General features: G+C 45.3%; 1 protein-coding gene across 1 annotated transcript in view; it reads right to left on the bottom strand.

Annotated features, from left to right (window-relative positions):
- Window positions 1–315: 315 nt before the first annotated feature.
- COL17A1 (collagen type XVII alpha 1 chain) overlaps window positions 316–15,267 on the bottom strand; it is a 38,588-nt gene continuing 23,636 nt past the window's right edge. Inside the window, 27 exon segments of the mRNA XM_065746037.1 lie at window positions 316–738; window positions 949–978; window positions 980–1,020; window positions 1,270–1,332; window positions 1,914–2,054; window positions 2,214–2,606; window positions 3,436–3,588; window positions 3,941–4,054; window positions 4,610–4,699; window positions 5,682–5,810; window positions 6,170–6,253; window positions 6,843–6,980; window positions 7,257–7,370; window positions 7,960–8,007; window positions 8,364–8,420; window positions 8,582–8,623; window positions 8,707–8,733; window positions 9,254–9,313; window positions 9,469–9,525; window positions 10,319–10,360; window positions 10,479–10,532; window positions 11,664–11,744; window positions 12,439–12,474; window positions 13,401–13,481; window positions 13,719–13,754; window positions 14,323–14,358; window positions 14,989–15,015. Of these exon segments, the coding sequence (XP_065602109.1) occupies window positions 583–738; window positions 949–978; window positions 980–1,020; window positions 1,270–1,332; window positions 1,914–2,054; window positions 2,214–2,606; window positions 3,436–3,588; window positions 3,941–4,054; window positions 4,610–4,699; window positions 5,682–5,810; window positions 6,170–6,253; window positions 6,843–6,980; window positions 7,257–7,370; window positions 7,960–8,007; window positions 8,364–8,420; window positions 8,582–8,623; window positions 8,707–8,733; window positions 9,254–9,313; window positions 9,469–9,525; window positions 10,319–10,360; window positions 10,479–10,532; window positions 11,664–11,744; window positions 12,439–12,474; window positions 13,401–13,481; window positions 13,719–13,754; window positions 14,323–14,358; window positions 14,989–15,015 (2,330 nt within the window). The 3' untranslated portion in view covers window positions 316–582.

The raw sequence follows: 15,267 nt of genomic DNA, 5'->3' as shown, positions 1-15,267 counted from the left end.
GCAGGCTTGGGAGCAAGGTTACTCCACACGAGGTGCCAGAGCGCTGAAAATCTGAGAAGCTGGGAGGGAACCACTTTTCAAAGTGACTCACAGGTGGGGTGACAGCAGGTGCCGACCCCAGAGATCTGAAAGCACTCCCAGCCCCACTCAGTGTCCCCAGCACCTGATGAGCCAGGCTCCCCCTGCAGCCAGCACAGCGAGTGCTCAGGAAGCTCGGTCCCAGCACTTGCTGCAGGGCTTTTGGTCTGACTCTCATCTCTGAAAAACCACTTGTTTGGTTGAGGCAGATTGCTTTCTTCCTGTTTTCTTTTTACCCCCTGGATATTTGGCTAGTTGTTTAAAACAGGTTTTTATATAGGGTTTTTTTTTTGTTTTTTTAGTTTTTTTATATACAAGACTGGGATGGGGGGTGGGGGTGCGGGAAGCCCTTTTCAGCCCAAAAACACGAACCTGGTAGGCTTAGGGGCACTAAGCCACACATTTGCAACAGGAGCAAACATCCACACTAGGGCCACACTGGATGCATGTAAAAGAGCCATTCAGATCTCGGCAGCAACACTGAACTATCAAGTCTAAGAGTACTTAGCTGACTGGCAAGGACATTTTAGCAGTAAGGCAGTGAAGATCCACACAAATTCTCTGGGCTGCTAGAGATGCTGCCCGCTGCAGAACCGACTTGACTCTTCTCTTAAACCCCAACACTTCTCCTTTTCCTTCTGCCACCGTATGCTTGTTCACCTGGGGACGACAAGGAAGAAGTCAAAACAAGGGCTACTTGAAGAATTCAAGCAGAAAACAAGACAAAAAACACCGAGCCATAAAAAAAAACAAACAAGAAAACCAACCCAAGCCGAGTCAGTTTCCCAGCATTTCCCAGCAAATGGCTGGTGTCTGGGGAACACTCCAAGCCCTGACCCACTCTCCCCTGGGGATGGCACACGTCCATACCTTTCTCGCCTTTCTCTCCTTTTGGTCCCCTGTGCCCTTGGCGTCCTGGTGGGCCCATTGGCCCGGGGTCACCTGCAGGAATGAGAAAACCAAGGTCGTCCATGAGCATGACAGAGATAGGTCAGGGTAAGACAGACCAACTAAGGTTGCTGCTTGTGCTGAGATCATAAAGGTGCCACCTTCACTACATGGAGGCTGTGACCTGAAGAGCAGCCTGGTTCCAGCCATCACAGTCATCCAGCCAGTCACAGTGCTGCTTCCTGGGCAGCAAGAAGTCACTGACATTATAAGGCTTAAGAGGGAAAGGATGGCAAGCCTTACCTTTAGGGCCAGGATAACCCCGCTCTCCTTTCTCGCCAGGTGGTCCCTGGATAGTACCATGTGCTGGAGAGGAAAACAGAGAGCATGAGTGAGTAGGATAAACCACTTACAAAGGACTGTGTGTTCACTTAGAGAAGCAGTGAGTCACACCAGAAGGACATTTCTCTGGGTTAAATGGGAATAATCTGAGCAGGAGCAGTTTTTTCAAAAATGTTTTTGTTGCTAACAGACCTGGGGCAGGCTGGGGTCTCATTCTGCCAGCACTGCTCTGCCACCCAGCCCAAGTGTGCTGACTGAAGCATGCTGGAGCTGTCCCCTGCTCAGAGGGCACTTTGAGTGCCGTGAGCAGCTCTCTTTCTTTGCTGTACATGTGCCAGCCCAACCAGCTTAAAATGGGCCATAGGGGCTGCAAGCTCAGTGGTATTTAGGGTTTGGGATGAATTTTCTACATGTAGTGGGAAAACCGGATGTCCTTCCTAATGATGAGACTGCACATCCCCAGCAAAGGAGGAATAGGGATCTGCCTCCAACTTTGCATCTTGACTGTACTGCAGCATGCAAAAGCGAAAGGATCACCGCTCCACAAGAGGCTGCAGAGACCTCATGTTCATGAGCCAGAAACACCAGGTCAACTTGTCACTTACTTCTGAAGAAGTCCATGAGGTCCTCAGTGACATTACCATAGGCTGCAAAGACCCTGCTTATTCCAGGAGGTCCAGGAGGTCCCGGGGGGCCTGGAGGCCCCAGTCCAGTGTAAGACATCAAGTCCTGGAGGATACCTCGGCCTGAAGAAATAAAAGACATCACTTGAAAGGAGCTGGTGCTGGATGGTATGGCAGAAGAGTGTAAGGGATAACTACAGGAAGGTCAAGGAAAGTGAACAGGTAACAGCATGCACAGGGAGTTGGGAGTTGTGTGCCAGAACAAAAAGCTGTCACACTCACTCTGTAGGTTCTCTGAAACATGTCGAGCCAGCTCATTATAATCCAGGGATCCAGTAAAGGAGTTGCTGTAAGATCTGCCTGGACCTGCTGATCTCCTGTGTGACTCCTCAGCTGCCAGCAGCCCATCAAATGACCCATCACTGCCCACGGAGGCACTGTACGATGACATGCTGCTGCTCATGGAGCTGCCGTAAGAGCTGCCTGTGCCATGTGACCCCCCATGGGATCCCTCAGCACCAATAGATCCTCCGTGCAGCCTCTCAGAAGCCAGTGAATCATGGTATAATGAAGACATAGACCCAGCCACCAAACCACTATCTCCTTTGGGCCCTGGTGGTCCCCGTGGCCCAGGGGGGCCAGGTGGCCCTGAGATGTAGCTTCTAACTTCATCACCTGCAAAATACAAGAGGCACTGAGAGGACATCAAGGACACTGGGGTACCCGACTCCCCAGGCTCCACAGATTTTATGTGCCACCATCTGAATGAAGAAACAAGCATGAAACTCTCCTGATAATCACTGCAGTAACCTTCATCCACTGCCATGCTTCAGGCAACAGGCACATCTATCAACTTGGATCTCTACAGATGGAAAAACTGAGGCCTGATATCCTTCTCCATCCCCATCTCTCCCACAGTTTTGGATGCCACCTTGGAAGCCTGCATGATTGCAGAGGGGTGCACTGCTCTTAGACCAAGCACAGCACCTCTGCTGAACAGCATTCAGCGACCACTCTCCCCAAAATAGGCCATTCTCTTGTTGAGAGGCTCCCCTGGATGATGACTTGCCAACATGACAGCTCAGACCAATGCTGCTCACAACTGGCTCACTGTTACCCTCCAAATTTCACATCATCCTTTGCCCTGTAGGAAGATGTTCACCAAAGAGAACACTTTTCTAATAGCAAAGGTCTGCAAATGACCTCAGTAACAACTCATTGTTCAGTACAGGTCATTTTTAACTGCACAGTGCTTGTTCTTTTAGGGTCACAACGTGGACTTTGGTCTTGCAGTTGGACTGAGAGGAAACTTGGCTACAAAGCAAACTGGTCTCTCTACAGCCTTTAAGCTAAGTACTGGGATAAGCAACAAGACTGCAGGAAGCAAGTGTTGCTCCAACACTTTTTCAGGGAAAGCTGTCTCAGCTGCGACAGAGCCAGCAGCCTACACAAGGCAGAGCATGGCTAGGGGTATGTGCAGAAGGGATGGACAGTGTCCCCTTACTCTTCAGGTATTGGATCAGCTCGCTCCTGAACTCATCACTGTGGGTGATGTCAGCATAGGAGAGGAGGCCAGTTCCTGAGAAGCCTGGTGGGCCTGGAGGGCCAGGAGGGCCTGGTGGGCCCTGGATGCCAGAGATAGAAGAATATCCAACACCTTGAAAGAGAGAAGAATGATTTTGACAGTAAGAAGACAAGGAAATTGCATGGTGTTGCTGTTTCAAGCACAACAGGAAAGGGATGAGGGGAAGGTCCCCTTTCACTTCAGAGAAGGAAAAATGTTATGATGTGGAATGCTGATAAAACCAGAACACGTGCTTGGAATCTTGAAAGTTTAAAGGCTCCAACCCGAACTTACAGCCCTTTCCAGCTGATGTTTATGAGATTTTTAAGTGATCTTGTTCCCGGCGAGCAGTCACAAGCCCTAGTAAGCTAAATCTCAGGCCCAGACCCTCCAGAACCTCCAATCAAAATCTCCCTGCCAGCTATGAGAAAAGCAGGTGCTTTACTTTGTAGGTAAGAAGAGAAGTCCTCCAGAGAGATGCCAGATGATCCAGGGATCCCAGGGGGTCCTGGGGGCCCTGCAGGCCCAGGGGGTCCAACAAGACCACTGAATTCAGAGTCTGCAAGACACAAGTGAAGAAAAGACTTTACCCAAACCATTGCAATCCTGATGAACTCTCCCTGACAATACAGATAATGCCAACTAAAACTAAGCATGAGATACCTTTTTCTCCCCAGTTCCCAGCACAGCCTTCCTAGCACAACTCACTTCCTTGAACAGAGACATCATATAAAGAAGTCAGAAGACCCCAAAGAGTGTCAAAGTCCATATTTTCAAACACACTTTTAAGAAATGACGTAAGAAGCTCTTGTATGCTGCCACTCTCCACAAGATCTCAGGATCCCTCTGCAGCCACTCACTGCTCCTACAGGTCCTGGCAGAGCACAGTGCTGTTAAGGCAGAGGCAATCACTGGAGACTTATAGAGGGTTATCTGGTGACAGCCAAAAGGGGAAGCTCTGCACAGAGAAATGAGTCATTTGCAGATAAAGTACTGCAACAAAGGTCCCTGACACCATCCCTTCACTTATTTAATTTTGTTAGTGTGAATAAGCCTGTAAAAAGATCCTGTGTGTGTGTAGAAACCTACAAGAGGGATCAAGAAGTTGGCTTACTTCTCAGGTATGCTGTGAGTTCACTGTAAGATATGCCTGGTGATCCTGGAGGCCCAGGTGGTCCAGGGAGCCCAATGCTCATACCAGAACCTGCAAAATCAAATATATCCAACAGTAGCACGTTATCACAACAGGCTGTGTTGCAGGCAATGCTGGAGAGCCTTTTGCAGGGTGGCTTGTTCCCATCATCCATCTGTGCTAAGAAGCAAGGCTCAAGCCATTTTCTTAACGAGAGTTAAAGCTTGGCTCTTAATCCAAATACAAAGGTACACACAGACAGGTAGGCATCAGGCTTCTTCCTCTACTCTTAGCAAGAGCTCAGCATGTTTCACGAACCCCCAGCATAAAGCCTGCCAGGACATGCAGCTCATCTGTGGAGCCCAATGGCACATACGTGTGCTGCTTTTCCTGTGCCTGCCTATCTGCAGGTGGCTCTGTTGCAAAACTTTGCATCCTTGTGATCTGATTTAATGGAATGTCTTTGCTGATAAAATGCAGTTGTTCTACTTAAGCTGTTGGGGTGCTGCTGTTAAACAGCATTTTCCTTCTTTCAGAGACAAAAAGCAAATGCTCATCATTTTTGGAGCAGCTCACTGATGGAATCTGGTCTCCAAGGGTAGATCAGAGAGACTGAGCATGAACCAGGCTGTTCCTTCAAGCAGGCAATTGAAGCTATCAGGATTTGACATTTTATCACTCTTGTAGTGGATGCTCCAGACTCCTTTCTGCCTAATAGTTCTTAAATGCCATATTCACCCCCTCCAGCACAGAGGTGGAGTTTGTTTCAGTTTGAAGTTAACTTCTCAGAGTTAAGAAGGTATGGATAGGAATTCTAAGATGGCTAAGGTGAGGTCAGTTTTAGCAAAGCAAAACTCACTTCTAGCATCTGTGCATAATATCTAAGATACAGGATATCTTCACTCTCTTACAAGTCCATCATGACTCCTGTGAGGAGGAATCTGTACTTAGGGGTTCACTCAGTCAACACTAGAAGATCTTTCACTGACTGCACAAGCTTTTTGGTCAGCTTCCAAAGCAATAAAGAGAAAGGCACAGTAATAAAGACAATTACTTGTCAAGTAGCTAATAAACCGTCTGGTCAACTCATCATAATCCAGTGACAGAGACATTCCATCTACTCCTGGTCCAGGAGGTCCTGGTGGGCCACGAGGTCCAACTAGATACTGACGAATTTCTTCTCCTGCAAATAAAAGAGATCAGGGAAAAATAACCTGAATTCCTTTAGAGGAGGAGTGTAGAAAGAAGCCACCTAGAGAGCCAAGGAGAGTAGGAAACTGCAGCTATAGCAGTGGGTACAGAAAGCAAACCAAGTGAGCATGCTTCTGGAAAGCATGCAGATTCAATAGTATAAGACACATAAATCTGTCTCCAAAGGACTTGGAAGGAGACACTGCAGTTCACTGAGCAGCACCTATGGCAGGCCTTTGCCTTGCAAAGCAGCTGCTGGTAATCCCAATGGGAGACAGGAGACAAGAAGGGAAGCACAGGCCGCTGGGATGCTTTATCTCCATCTCCACATATCTCTTCACGGTCACTTACTCTGCAGCATCTCCAAAAGTTCTTGGTACAAAACAGAAGTAGTTGATACTGAACTGGCAAATGACTGATAATGATCTGAAGAGCCTGCAGGAATGAAAAGGTTTTATGTTAGGCAAGATCAAGAGATGACAGAAGGTGGAGAGGGGTCAAGGAGGGACAAAGGAAAGCTGAATTAATCCAGTTTAGCCAGCAGAATGGGCTTCCCATGCAGGACAACATGAATCAGTTGCAGTTTCACATAGCCTGGTCATTTCCACAGCAGTGTGGCCTCTGCTCCGAGATTCTAAGCTGCTTCCAAGAGCACTGGGAATTTCATCTACTTTAGGAGGGCTCCAAGAAGATAAGACAGTCTTAGAAATCTGAGAATACCTAGAACACCAAATATAGCCACTTGTGCTTGGGTTATGGGGACATGAAAGGTTCTAACAGCTAATGTTTAATGTGAGACTTCTTAAACAGCAACTATTAGTTAATCAAACTGTAAAAATAAGACAAGGCTCAGAAGTCACTTCAGCTGTATGAAGTCCAGGGCTAAGTCATGTAAAAGATGGGCTTGAGGAGTTGCAACTTAAAGACTGTCATCCATCCTCATGTTCTGTCTCCTTGCACAAACTTAGCAGAGAGGGTGGCCTGATACTCACAAAGCTTACCAGCATAGGAACATGATGCTTACTTGTCATATAGCTCATAACACGGGTAGCCAGCTCTGAAAAATCAATGTTCTTCCCATCTGCAGTGGTGATGATTCCAGGTGGGCCTGGAGGGCCTGGCGGGCCTTGGACACCAGTCAAATAATGCCTTATGTTGTCACCTAGGAAGGAAGCCCAAGATAGGTCCACATCACTAAGTGAAGATGATGGCCAGATACATGATTACTGAACTCTTTTCTCCTAGGGAAAAAAATCAGGGCCACAGAAGGACAGTTCTGCAGAGGCTACAGTAGGCAACAGCACTCCGTAATATTCAGCAAAAATAAAGCCAGAGCAGTAGGGCTGCTGCTTCTAACAGCAGAGCGACAAGGGGCTCAGACAGTAAAAGGAAGACAGGTATACATCAGCTGATCTGTGCAAAACCTGGTTATACTCACTTTTCAGGTAATCGTTGACATACTGCTGAATCTCCTGAGATGAACTTCCACCTGGGCCAGGAGGACCAGGTGGCCCAGGAGGACCTGGGGGTCCCTGAATTTGTCTGGATCCACCTACAGAAAACATAGTAAGGAAAGCTTTTGGCATGGCTGCATTAGCCCAAGAAATGCTAACAGGTGCTTGCAGTGAGCTCTTCCCTCTTCTAGGAAGAGCTTTGGGAATGAACTGTAGGGAGGTTTCTCTCTTTCTATCTCCAAACATAGTCTAAATATGGACTATTAAGTAGTCTAACATTTCCAGTTTATTTGGTATCTTATCCCTCAGCCTACCCAACTTTGCAGAGCTGAACCCAGAAACCTCCCTGGCTTCAGACCGACAGATCAGCTCAGTTTGTGTACTAAGTGCAGTGCTCTGAAGAAACATGAGCAGAGATCCAAAAAGCACCCAAACTCATCAGACTAACCCCACTGCTCCTAATCCCAGTTGGCCTGGGCAAAACCAGCTTACGGACCTTTTAAGTTGTCTACACTGCAAGGTGTAAGTGGGCCCTGCATGACTCTTGCCACCACAGTGTACATATCATATTCTTTAAGGTTTTGCACACAAATCCCATCAGCATTAAAGAGGCACCCACATTTCTGTAAATCCTTACCAGGAACGTCAGCATTTCCTGATAGTATCACAGCAATGATAGCCTCTTACCTCGAGATGTTCCTGGTATGCCAGGAGCACCTGGCACACCTGCATCACCTGGAAAGCAGAGTGAGAGAAACAGACAGTTATTTATGAGTGCCACCACATCCTGCGTACCTGGTTTATAAAACAACCAAGCTACATGTTGCCAGTGAGGCAACTGCCTAGTCCTTGCAATGACCAATGATTATCTTGGATTAATAGCTTGTTGGGGAAAAGCAGAAGAGGCCACAGCAGCCACCCAGGGCCTTGTACCTGGAAGAACTCATTTGCCATGCTTCTGCTGTGCCTGAAAAGGTAGGGGTGGGAATAGCTCTAATTCCCAAAAGACCAGGTTGCTCCATCCTTCAGCTTTAACCAGACATGGTTGTGTGTGTCCAATAACACAGAAAGAAGGTAGATTTTAACTTCACCTTTAGGTCCTGGCGGGCCTGGTGGTCCTGGAGGTCCCTGCATGGTGAATGTGCCACCTATCAAGTGCCAAAGGAGAGTCAGAAATTCAAAGATATAAAGCACGTGGACAAAATTCTGGCTCTACCAAAACTGAGTCAGAATCAATCGAGCTAGATTTTGCCCCTGGCTTCAGCTTATGGGCAATGTACTCAAAGGAGGGAAAAGGGTATACACTGACCATGGGAAGAGAATCCTGGGAGGCCGGGTTCACCTGGTTCACCTGCATGGTACACAGAAATGGAAGAGGTGTCATATACACAAACTACACTGCACTCCAACGACAACCCCTGGAAGCCTCCTTACCTGTGAACCCTCGTGGACCTGGTTCACCTGTGAACAGGGAAGCAGAGGTGCATGGTTAGCATTTTTTTGGCACAGCAAAATGTGTAACAGCATCTCGGCCCACACTGCAGCATACTTCCATGGTCTTCAATTTGCAGGGCAGAAGCGAGTAAAGGGAGTAGATCCCATTTCATCCCGCCATTTGAGAGCTTAGCTATGCTTAACAGGGCCACCTCCTTGCACTGACTTATCAAGTTCCATGTTGTATTTTGCAAAAATATTGTTCCCCTTTAATGGCAAATCTGAAGTTGTGAATGATCCTGTATCTTATGGGGTTACAAAGTTGGGATCTGAATAGAGCATTTGCCTTGATACCAGCACTATAGGCTAATACATTTCCTTGAAAATGACTTTTTTTTTTAATGGTAGCAGACAGGAGTCCTACTTAGTGATCATTCTTATAGCCACAGAAAGGCAGGAGAGATTCTTCCTCCAAGCCCTTCCTTATTTTCCTTCATTCTGTGGTGCTGTCATCCACCCAGTATCTTGGTGAGGCAGTGGGACTCACCTTGGTCTCCCTTTGGGCCTGGTGGACCAGGTGGACCAGGTGGGCCTGAGACAAATGTTTCTGTAATTAAAACAAAAATATTTCTACATGACATCCAGCAGGACATGACACAAGTTTCCTTTGGGTCCATCTGTTCATAACCAAGGACAGGCTGGAGCTAAAACAAACAGGACATTCTCAGGGCACAGGGGAGGAAATGAGTGCAAAGAGCCTACCTGAGGTGGACACTGAAGATCCTGGTCTCCCTGGTGGGCCTGGAGGTCCTGGCAATCCTATGCAAGAGAGAGACAAATAGATTTAAGGAAGAATGAGCCTCAGTAACACTGAGTAAATACATCAGAGCTGCTCCATCTCCAGCCATGGACATAACACAAATATTTCCAGGTACAGAATAGTATCATTGTTTTTTCCACACATAGATATTCATCCCTATTAGGTTTTTTTTTTTTTTTTGAGTTTTTTTTTTGTTCATTATTATCTGCCATCACTAAAGGTAGGATGGAGTAACTCACTTCTTTGTGCTGCAGTGTGCCTATCCTAGATGTCCTCTGCTGCACTAAGAGGGAAAGCTCATAGCCTGACCCGTTCCTCTTTGCTATTGAACAGAGAGCAAGGAATGGGGTTATGCTCCTATCTCATGCCTTCCCACAGTATTCTCTTCCGCCTGTGTAAGGTAAGTAACCATTATGCTACAGGAAGTGGAGTGAGGATATGTTCCTCATGATCAGTGCTGCTACCTCTGTCCCCAGCTGGAAGTTAAGACCATTAAAGAATGAAATACAGAATTATTTAGTTGTATTCTATGGGGATATGAGAACACTGAGCATCTCCCCTTTATGACTTGTTAGTCTGCCTAGCAAACATTGTCCAAAGCAAATCTCATCCTTTGGGAAGCATATTACTGCTGTGAAACTGCATTAGTAGGAACCTATCACTTGGAAATGGGAGATTCCACTTCCAAGATAGTCCTAACAATTTCCAGCATGTCCAAGATCATTATGTGACATTCTGCAAAGCACAGGTCAGAGGCATTGAAAAAACCTCCCAAGAGAAAAAAGCCCTTACCTGGGGGACCACGAGGCCCAGGGAGTCCTTGTACAGATTCACCTGACAATGAAATAAACATGATCGTTACATAGTATTTACACAACCAAACCCACAGCCCAGAAGTGTGCTGTGGTATCTGTGTGTCTGCTTACACACTGAACTCTGATATATTACACACCTGGTGGTCCAGGGGGACCTGGTGGTCCTGCTCGCCCCTGTAGATCTGCCAGCACTGTGCAAGTGAAACAAAAAAAAGAAGTTGCTATGAAGCTACTGCTGTTATGGACACAGTTGTTACATTGCTGATAGAAGTTCCTATAGTCAACAGTGGACTAAGGTAGGACCTGGGTGACCTAAGCCAAAGTTGAGGCAGAGAGGGAAAAGGAGGGATGTTTGGTTGCCAATATGGGGCTTAGGACAGGAAACAAAATACAATCCTGACCATTCTGGAAGCATGTTTTAAAAATGGAAGGTTGCTCTCTAGAGAGCAACAAGTGCTGGGGGAGACAGCAAAGGACCCAAATAGTAGAAAGAACTTTCAAGGAGAGGAAAGGTTTAGATAGAAGAATATTACACAGCCATCATTTAACAAGTATCTGCACTGTGTTATCTTAATTGGAAACTTATCTTCACCTTTAAGTGGAGGCACAAACTTAAAGCTCAGTGATGCAGAGGTCCAAAACTCCTGCACAAGGGATGGAGTACTACTGGAAGCACAATCTGGGATCTATACAACCTCATTCTAGTGCACAAAGACGGTGGTTTGGCATGTACCATTTATGGCTTTATGCCTTCCTCTGCCCTGTTTCTTTTGCACACTTACAGAGGTCCTAGACCCTAAGAATACTGATTTTAAGTGCATCACATATCTAGCATTGCACAGAGCAAGCTGGCACTTTGTTCAGGACATTACTAAACCATTCTGTTCTGCTCTACTTATTTCCATCTTGAAATAGCATTTGTTCTCCTGTGAATTCATCCTCTAAGTTGCTGAGATATTCTAATTTCTTTCCTTCCCTGTTGTTCGGATTAACATGCTCTTTTAAACCGGTTCTCCACTTACAGATGGCTTCTGTGTTCATCCAATATAGGGAGCTGCCCTACGCAAACACGGTGACTAAAAGGCTGAACTGTGGCCCCACTGCTTTTCTATTTGTGTTATGAGCCCAACGCCACCTATCTAGTTTTGAAAGTACTTGGGATCCCCAGATGAGAAGCAGGACAGAAGAGGTGGTATGTATACACACTTGCCCTATGGCCTGCTGAGGGGAATGAGGCAGAGGGACCTCCTGGTAGCTGTGAGCAGGCCCCAAGGCCTCCAGCACCTGCCCAAGAAAAGGAGTACAAAGCCAGGCCCGCTTACTCTGAGATGCCAGTGATGAGACTTCTGTCTTGATAGTTTCTATCACAGTTTCACCTGCGGATCCCTTCTCACCCCGTGGACCTTTTTACAAGAAAAGAGGAGAAAGCAAATTAGTTGACAGAGAAAGGCTGACACTTTGTACCCACTCTTCCTCACCCTGACAATGAGTTCAAACTTTGCTTATGTGAACTGGGAGCCTGGACTCCATTCCTGGCTCTGTGGGACACTGCACTCAAACCTGGAAATGACTGTACAATTTGCTCTAACAGGATCATAAAAAAAATAGCTAAGAAGAGTTAGGGGAGTCAGCTCTGCTCAGGCCTTTCCAAACAGATTTCTATCAAATCGGCAGTGGCTTCAATGACATTATTATCAGTTTGGCTCTAGTTTGCTCTTGCACTTTTCAAAACAGCAGGAAGCATCCAGCCAAGCTATATCCCCTACTACAGGAAGGCAACTGCAGTTGAGAAGTGCAATAGAAATTCTGGCCTCCAGAAAAAATAGCAAGAGGAAAAAAAAAAATACATTTTCAGCTTTCACATCACACTGACTTACTATTTCCCCACATCCCCTAGAAAGAAAGAAAAAAAAAAGGAAGAATGGAAATTCTTTAAAAGATTAATTAAGCCAAGTAACACAGTAAAATGAACTGAAAGGAAGATATATGCAATCAAAAGGAAGTGAGATTGTGCCAAGGGCTTAGAGACTAGAAAGAAAAGAAAACTGATTAAGTCAATTTCCATAAGGAACAGAAACAGAGCTGACAGAATGGTACCTTGTTGTCCAGGGAGACCAGCTGGCCCAACGGGACCTGGTTTCAAAGTTAAAAAAAAAAATTAGATTTCACTGGTTGTATTTTATAGTAGCAGGAGAGAATCAATGGGTTTCTTATAAGAACAAAAACTATAAAGCATTTGTATGCTCAATTAATAGAGTTGCTATGGAGTAAAAATTCATCACTGTCACATGTACTATGTGAAGTTCTGGAAAACTGAGCTATTTTCCATCCTCTGGCAACTGATGTGCTCAGTGCCTCTTGGACTTAGGATATTACCAGAAAAGCACTGACCACAACAGAAACATAAAGATTGAACCCTCATCTTGCACTGTATACTGCAAACAAAGTCTTGATCTACCAAACCAGGTCCACAATTAGCTCTAGCTACACAGCTGGGAGAGGCACAGAAATGCCATGAAAATCAAGGCCTGGTGGGATTTCTGTTGTCTTCAGATCAAAGGTAAGACTGGAAAACACATACTGTCTGACTTGAACTGTAATGCAAGGAAAGAAAACAGACATAAGCTTGTTTTCCTGAGAAGCATAAAGTTTGAGCTGGTCTGCTGAATTTGACCTCTCTCTAGCTGGTACTCATCAGATCAAAAGAAAACAGCAGCACTGCTTATTTTTTCATCTTACAGCCCTCCCTTCCATTCCACTCCCTCGTGACTATATCTCATTTCTCCCTTGGGGCCACTGCCTCCCTAACTCCCTAAGATCTTGGTCTTTCTGCAAGGAAGGGTGAGGACCATGAGCATCTAGACTGCTTGAGCAATCTTGCCTCCCAGACAGGATAGAATGGTAGAGACAATAAACATTACATATTAAGTTAAAAACTGGATACACAGCAATGCAAGCTGCCTGCAAAAAAAAAAACCAACCAAACAAACAAACAAAAAACTCAACAAAACAAAACAAAAAAAAAACCACCAAAGTCTCCAGAGGAGCAGCTTCCTCACCTGGAACACCAGGGGGTCCAGTGGGGCCAACTGGTCCTGGAGGACCTGGTGGGCCTGGCAGAGCAATAGTGGATGAACCCTCTGAAATAAAAACACATATTTATTCATACAAATACACACACACATGCAACAAACACATAACTAATCTGTTCTCAAGGAATGATTTGACAGCCTGTAGCATACATACTCTTCCAACACTGAGAGATGCCAGTACAGGTCTGGTACACAGTCAAGATTAATTTGGAAGAGATAACAAAAAAAAAAATACAGAAAATCACCCAAAAGTAGAAGAGTTTGAACTCTTACTGTAGTACGTACCAGCACTTATGATTTTGCCTGGAGCTCCAGGTTCTCCTAAGAAAAGAAAGAGATAAATACAAACATAATTTTGGGGAAAGATCTGTCACTACATCAATTACATTGTCTTATCTCTCTTATTAAACATGTGATTTCTATTCTCTTTGCCCTTGTTCTCTCATCTAAGTAATTATATTATTAGAAGTTCATGGAGGAAGCAAAAGAGCCCACTTAATCCAGAGATATAATCCAGAGAGATTCCAGATTCTCTCTGACCTTTCCAAGCACCATATCTCCCAGAATAGACAACAGACTTTGACTTATCAGAGGCAGTTGCACAACATCTACTGCTATCACCAGACATCATACTCACACGTCCAGGGTAGAACAGATTTTGCTAAGACTTTCTCTTCCAAAGAACAAGCTATGCTGAGCACCTCAGCACATACTCTGTATTTCATGTTTGGTTAGGGAGGTTCTGGCTATTGCTTGTTCCACAAACCTTCCTTTCCTAAAGCCACTAGGTGCCACTGTTGATTCAGGGACTGGTCAACAGAACAGATAATCCTTCCTAAATTAAAGTTCCTAGAAAGAAAACAAGTATTAAGGAAGAAACAAATCTCACCTTTAGCCCCTGGTCTGCCTGGGTTGCCTGGAAGTCCTAAAATGAGGAAGAAGAAAAATTTAAAATAATTAGTATAAATATTGTTTGTTTGGTTTTATCCATACACTCCAGTTTCACCTACAGATTAATGGAAGGAATTTCCTACTCAAGAACCTGGCTTTCAGCATTTAGAAGCAGGTTGTGCCTACTTCACAAGATGGAGGGATTCATGGGAGTGTCCTTCAACAGTGGTAGGGACTTCCACCTTACACTGCTCCCTTGGTTTGCCTGTAACTTCTCACAGACACTGCTCCCTGTTCAAAGTCTCCTAGATAAATTCCCCGGTGACTTGCCCCCCACAAACTACTTCTGTCTGTGGAACATTACATCCTTTTTTCCATCTCCACTCTGTTTCTGCTGCCAATTAGAAGGATTTTTCAGTGATACGCAGGAAACTAAACACATTCTTTGTTGCAAACTGTTTTTGATGAAGGCAAATTTTCAAATGTTCCAAGGCTCTGCATTCCTCAAAACTTATGCACCAACCATAACATATGTCTCCAAACCGAGTGAGATGTAGAAATCTTGGGAAGCCCTGAGACATAGAGAGGGAAAACTACAGTATTTTTTTTGAGCCCATACCGAAGTGCATCATTGGTAAGCTGGAACATGGTGAAAAAAACCTACCTGGTGGTCCTTGGGGTCCTGTGAGACCTAAGTGGGAAAAAAAAGCAAAAAATCAAAGATGCCTAAACAAATTTAGAGCAGAAGGAAGAAAAGGCAAGAAGATTACATTTGGTTAAAATTACAGCACGCTAGTGGTGCAAGTTGGCTTAGCACCTGGTCTGTAAACTGAACATTGGCTTCTGATGTTTTTGTTTGCAGTGTGCACAATCCTGAGATCACAAATGGTCTAGATTTCCTTTGTATTTTACTTCCATGCTTTCTTACACTACAGAGATCCTC

Source organism: Cyrtonyx montezumae, unplaced genomic scaffold (genome assembly GCF_038088225.1).
Source record: "Cyrtonyx montezumae isolate F1298 unplaced genomic scaffold, pur_monq_1.0 scaffold_4, whole genome shotgun sequence".
NCBI lineage: Eukaryota > Metazoa > Chordata > Aves > Galliformes > Odontophoridae > Cyrtonyx > Cyrtonyx montezumae.
Note: the sequence above shows the minus strand (reverse complement) of the source record. Positions and strands in the feature narration are given on the sequence as shown.